This window comes from Aegilops tauschii, chromosome 1 (genome assembly GCF_002575655.3).
Source record: "Aegilops tauschii subsp. strangulata cultivar AL8/78 chromosome 1, Aet v6.0, whole genome shotgun sequence".
Lineage (NCBI taxonomy): Eukaryota > Viridiplantae > Streptophyta > Magnoliopsida > Poales > Poaceae > Aegilops > Aegilops tauschii.
The window spans coordinates 6,862,191-6,868,375 of record NC_053035.3 but is presented as its reverse complement, the minus strand read 5'-3'; the positions used below and the strand labels follow the sequence as shown (position 1 = coordinate 6,868,375).

At 44.4% G+C, this 6,185-nt stretch overlaps 1 protein-coding gene across 2 annotated transcripts; it reads right to left on the bottom strand.

The window, feature by feature from the left end:
- Nucleotides 1-228: 228 nt before the first annotated feature.
- Nucleotides 229-5,293, bottom strand: LOC109745992 (wall-associated receptor kinase 3-like). Of its 2 annotated transcripts, XM_073504345.1 has the most exons (5): nt 4,085-5,293; nt 3,372-4,037; nt 2,827-3,206; nt 2,378-2,557; nt 229-1,543 (listed from the first exon to the last, which is right to left on the bottom strand). In XM_073504345.1, exons 2-5 carry the CDS (start codon nt 3,989-3,991, stop codon nt 489-491), a joined length of 2,235 nt encoding a protein of 744 aa, XP_073360446.1. In that variant the 5' UTR covers nt 3,992-4,037; nt 4,085-5,293; the 3' UTR covers nt 229-488. The 2 variants fall into 2 exon arrangements, with proteins under 2 accessions (XP_073360446.1, XP_045088874.1); XM_045232939.2 differs by having other exon boundaries at nt 3,372-4,601.
- Between the last annotated feature and the right edge of the window lie 892 nt (nt 5,294-6,185).

The following is a 6,185-nucleotide window of genomic DNA, read 5'->3' as shown; positions in this document are numbered from 1 at the left end:
ACGCACCATTTTATTTTACCCTCAAATTATCTGCAAACGATTCCACACCATGACTATCATCAGAACAATACGCCCCTTACACATAATAGTACAATCATGCTTCCATACATATTATCAAAAATCAAAGAGAGTATATATACACACAAAGCCTATGTATGAACTTCACATGCAGGAACCCTAGTACATCGATTGCCAAATCGTACATCTGGCAAACAGTTAACAGTGGGATGAAGTTACTGAGGTGATAACACTAAGTGATATCAAATGTAGGCATATAGGAGTATTGTGATGCACACAACCATGACGCCGTGTCTGTTTATACATCATAATTATAAATCCACGGCAATTAGATCCTACATTTCCTGTCACAAAGGAAAATGTCACATGAATAAAATTGGCACATACTCTAATGTCTTGACGTCTCAATGCAATCAAACCATTAGATAATTGAATGGAAAATGTAAAAATATTGGTAGAGGATAGATACTTCATTCTCCCAAGGCTTTAAGAAAAGCAACATCATCTGGTGCCGGACTAAGATCTCCCTGGAAGTTCCTCTTTTGACTATAATCTTCAGATTGTGCAACAATCTCGAGGAGGCGGTGCTCTACTTGTTTCATGTCTTGTCGTTCTTCTGGATTGGGCTTTAGACAATCTACCGCGACTCCGCCAACCATTTCCAATAGATTGATATCCGCCTCGCTTGTAATATCATTGTCAATAAAGCTTCTTCCTCTTTTTTCTACAAAAGCTTCAACAAAGTTTGCAACATAGCTCCGCTCAGCATCATATGTTGCAGGCCTCCTTGTGATAAGTTCTATGAGGACAACTCCGAAGCCGTAGACATCGCTCTTCTGTGTGACGATCCCTTGTTCCATATATACCGGATCTATGTAGCTCATGTCCCCAATGACAAGTTCTGTCATCTCGTCTTTTCCTCTCGCGAGTAGCTTTGATGTCCCAAAGTCTGAAACCTTTGGGGTGAACTTTTCGTCGAGAAGGATATTGGCAGATTTAACATCACCATGACGGATTGTACTCTCCCCTGCTGAATGCATGTATGTTAAGCCTTCGGCTGACCCAGCGGCAATCCACAACCGTGTACCCACTAGAATCTTATCTCTGCACTTGAAGAGGACATCGTACAGACTCCCTCTCGCTACGAACTCGTACACCAACGTGGGAACATCCAGCTCTAAGCAGCAGCCTATGAGCATAACAATGTTCTTGTGCCTCATTGCAGATTGGATTATAACCTCATCGGTGAACTCCTTCTTCATGTGGTTGTCAACCTTGATGGACTTCTTTATAGCAACTTGTTTTTTGTCTTTGAGAGTCCCAAGATAAACCTTACCAAAGTGGCCCTCTCCAATTACACGCCTGTAGTTATTTGTCATTTGCTTAATTTGTTTCCTTGTATAGATCCTTATATTCTTTACACCTTTTAGTACCGGACCACCATTTTGTTCATAGAACCTTCTAAATTTTAGTAGCTGATGGACCATAACCATGAGGACCAAGACAACAATCATGGCAGCAATACCTGACAAAGTGCAAAATAGTCAAGCTTCAAGTTTACTCATGTCAAGATCTTCATATATACAATCACCAAAATAGCATTACACTTAAATGATAGAATGTTCAATTAACTTGACATGCTATTTCTCCATAATCAACTAAGTAACTAATTATACAACTAGTAAGCCAACTAATTTTCAAAATGGTATTCCCTCCGTCCCATAATATAAGATGTTATTACATCCAACATGCTCACATATTCGTTGTAATAACATCTTATATTATGGGACAGAGGGAGTATTTAAGGACTTAATTATGTGATGAAACTGAAGGTACAGCTACAAAAAGTAGAAACTGAATAATTATTACCGGCACCCCAGAACCTGGATGGTATAGAACTGAATAATCATTACCGGCAACAATCAAAATTTCGAAAGTTTGACTACACCTATCCAAAATGACAAATTTTGGGAATTCTTGAGGGGTAGTAAAAGAAAGAATAGCATGGCTCGTATACTCTTTTCGTTAAAACTTAAAAGTACCTGCATACTCCATGATAACTTAAACGCAATGTATCTCCCAAAAATGAAGAGAAATGAAAACTTGAAATGCAACTTCCTAATACCAGAATATACAGGCATAGGCAAGTCATCTGGTGCACTAGACTAGACAAACATCACTCTTGAGCAGTGTTGTACTAGATGTTTACTCTCGTGGTCATGGTTGGTTATGCCGATGCTGGCCAGCTCTTGTATTCCGCATTTAGTAAATCATCATGGTCGTGTGCATCCTCTAGATTCAGAGGCCGGGAGATAATGAAACTCTTTTTTTCTTATAAGTAAAAAAGATCAGTGCTTACCCACAGTCACTTTTGCTGCTAGGGGGAGTTTCTCCGTGCAGGTTCCTTTTATGGCGTCCCCTTTCATTCCGGGTTTGCATCGACAGTCATAGCCTCCCAGCCTGTTCTTACAGATCCCGTCGCAAGGATACAAATCACGGAGATCAGGATTTTGTTCTCGGAGCTCGCACTCGTTGATGTCTGAAAGAAAAGGATTAAAACATGTGAAGGCTTGATCGAGCAGCTAATTGTAACAGAAAATACTACCAAAGCGAACTAGGCATAGCTTAGATGGTTAGGTTCACTATGGTGGAACTAGCCCACCTGGGTTCAAATTCCAGACTTGGCACGGGTCCTCACATATTTCTTGGATTTATTTCAGTTTTTTAGGCGCTATTCTTTCAACGTTATGGCCTGCCTATTAACTACGAGGTGTTCAACAAATTTATGTAAATCCATTGAGTACATACCTTGGCATCCATTAGGAATGTAAGGGTTGCCATCGTAATGTTCCAAGCACTTGCAGAAATAGCCTTCGGCACTGGTTGAATTGACACAGGAGCTGTTGCCGTTGACGCACCTGTAGCCTGGACGGACAGAGCTGTCCGCACCCGGACATGAACCGTCCCTAAAGGCGAAATCGAGCACCATGGGGACGCCCCTCGAGTACTTGTTGGATAGCACCTCGTAGCCGCGCATGTCCTCATCAGAGAAGTTGTACCATGAGCTCTCCACCACCATGCCGTAGAGGCAGGGTGAACTTTCCCAAGACGTGTTATTATCTGGCTCAAACGTCACACCAAATCTGTTGAGGATGCTTCCTTTTGGAAAGGCGTCCTCGCAGGTAGGTCTGGCACAAAAATCTCACTCAGTAATACTAATTCAGAATGTTGCTAGCCCTCCCAATTCAGTAGTAACTTTTTACCTCTTTTAGTAAGGAGATGCACAGAGGATATCTATCTATTTAGACAAACAAAAAAATAAGCATGTATAGTGCAGTGCAGTGCAGGTTTACCCAATGCTTGAATAGCATGTCGTATCAGGGCTTGCGGAGCCCAGCAAGTAGTCGCTCATCCTAGCTCTGACGTCCCTGCCAACACCGACGAGAAAATTGCGCTTCTCTGACAGGTAGAATGGCTGATATAACCACGTAAACTGAAGCTTGAGCAAGTGGTCGCGCGCACTCGTGCTGCAGTCGGATCTCACCAGTCCGTAAGCCCGTGCCTCGCTCTTGGCAATCGATATGTCCATGAGCTCCACGGGCACTTCCCACCTCTTCTCCAGCGTCGGGTCCGACGTGACCGGTGTCGGCGTTGAGTACGCCGCCTCGCCCATCTCGCTGAATGAGGTTCGTGGTCCTGTCCGGTTGTAGAAAAGGAAGAGACGAGGGGGGTCGAACGAGTCGTCGCAGGCGACCTGGAAGCCCTCGACGAAGCAGCCCTGATTCATGCCGAACGGGAAGGGGACGCTGATGTTGCCGCACATGGCCTGGCAACCCTCAAGCGTGACGGGCCGGCGCTGCTCTTCAGCGCTGGCACCACCCTGCCACAGAGACAGAGTTGCTGCTGCTGCAGCGAGCAGCAGGAACCTCAGAGTTAGCGATGGGAACAGCCGGGGTTGCGGGGGTGTCGCCATGGTGCTAAGATTTTACCTAGCCAGCCAGTTACCTCTTCTGATTTTGCTATTTATATACACATATGCCAAGTTTTAGTTGTAATTGAAGCTAGCAGGATTCTGGTTGACCATCCTCCGATATACAAATACAATATCAGGTGGCAACATCAACCATCAGCGTCTATACATCACATTAGGACTACATACAGATTCCAACTCACAGCAATGCAAACCTGTTCAAACACGTAACGATTAAGATTCTTTTTTTTTTGCCGGCCTGATTATTACAATTAATAATTTAATATTAGGGGCATGAGACCAGACTCGTTCAAGTCGTTGATGCATCAAAGATACTAGGCAGATTCTAGTTTGCCCTTATCCTTATAAACTAATAACTACTCCCTTTGATTTCAAGTGTTGAGTTGTTTTGGACAAATGGCACCCACCCTCAAGATGACCACACCACTGAAAACAACATAAACAGATCAGTATAGGCTTCGAAACGCTGAATGTGAACCATCTACAAGACTAGGTCTTTTCACCGAAGAGTGAAGACCATATGGAGGGGCATTTCGTCATACACCTTGGAGGTGTGAACACACACACGGAAGGAGGAAGGGAAATACTCAAATACTAGTACTAGCAGAAAGAATCTTACCGGGCCACTGCCACGGAGCACGAGCTGGCGAGAAAGCACGCCGCCTTCTCCCCGCCGTCAGTTCCTCATCGGCATAGGCATCCACGTCTTCTGCTCGGTCTCTCTGAACCGCCCGCCCGCCGCGGGCGTGAGGCCGGCCAGGGACATCGCCGCCGCCCGTTCGCGTGTCGTGGTCTTGGCCGGCCATCTCGCCCCGGCCAAGGTAACAAGTTCACCGGAGACGCGCGGGCGGCGACGGGTGGAAGTGCCAGGCTGCTCTGTTCCTCCGGGTGTCTCCTTCGTCGGTCAGTTACCGGTGTTCCACTCTTCAGTAAACGGAGGGTCAAGATCGAAGCTCACGTCAGGATCCAATGGCTCCCGTTGCTCGCCTAAGCCTGAAGCGTTTTTTAAAAGGAAAACACACACGTCGTTTTTTTAGAGGTTTACTATCTTGAGGGCTAAATATTTTCCGGACGGCAATTTAATGAGTGCAAATCTAAAAAAAAGCTCCTCTTTTACTTGGCAAAGTATCATGGCGGGAGTGAACTGTCTGAAAAGCGGTTATATTTGGCGAGTTGGAAACGGACATAATAATGATATTTGGAGAGATGCATGATTCCTAACTATGCAAATAGGAAAATTATTAATCGTATAAGGGGAAAACTACTATTAAAGGTCTGTGATCTTATTGACCCAGTCACAAATTTTTGGGATGAAGATTTGGTGAGACAAACATTCTGGCCAATTGATGCTCAAAGGGTATTAGCAATTCCACTTCCCATGCGTAATATGTCTGATTTTATTGCTTGCAGCCATATAAAAAAATGGTAAGTTCATTGTTCGATCGGCTTATTTGGAAGAATGGCACCAACAACATGGGTAAAACCAATGTATCATGGAAAAAGTTAGAACACGCAAACGGAATGGGTAGAAGCAATGTCAACCTTATATGGGGTAAGATTTGGAAACTATCCTGCCCGGCAAAAACTAAAATTTTTATATGGCGTACACTGCATGGTACCCTCCCATGCCGAGTTACATTTGCCAACAGACATATAAAAGTTTCACCCACTTGCCCTTCATGCCCGAATGGACCGGAGGATACAAAAACACGTCTTGTTTCGGTGTCAGAAGGCGAAAGAAGTTTGGGAAAAATTAGGTCTACAAGAGGTGATCCATAAAGCCTATGTTGTTGATCATGCGGGAGAGGCGGTACTAGAATTCTTACTCCTGATGAAAGATCAAGAATTAAACATTAAGGGCATCCAGAACGCACGTGAGTTAATAGCTATTACAACTTGGTATCTATGGTGGGATAGACGTAAACTGGTCGATGAAGGAAAGTTACAGGATGCAAATCAAACTTCGATGGGGGCTCGTGCTATAACGACAAACTATGTCAATGCATACTCCCCTAAGGCAACGCACAAAACAGGGGGATGGAGTATCCCTCCTAGGGGATTTGTGAAGCTGAATGTTGATGCCGCTTTCGATCATGATCTTCTTCAAGGTGCAGCTGGGGCGGTCCTGAGAGATGATAAGGGAAGGCTCATTGTTGGAGGAAACTAGAGAATTGAC

Excerpts from the sequence above, each read along its gene's own strand:
- LOC109745992 (XM_073504345.1), bottom strand. The coding sequence starts at position 3,991 with ATGGCGACACCCCCGCAACCCCGGCTGTTCCCATCGCTAACTCTGAGG. Across the intron at positions 2,558-2,826 it reads CATTCCTAATGGATGCCAAG|ACATCAACGAGTGCGAGCTC; the intron begins GTATGTACTCAA and ends CTTTTCTTTCAG. Across the intron at positions 1,544-2,377 it reads AGCAGCAAAAGTGACTGTGG|GTATTGCTGCCATGATTGTT; the intron begins GTAAGCACTGAT and ends GCACTTTGTCAG.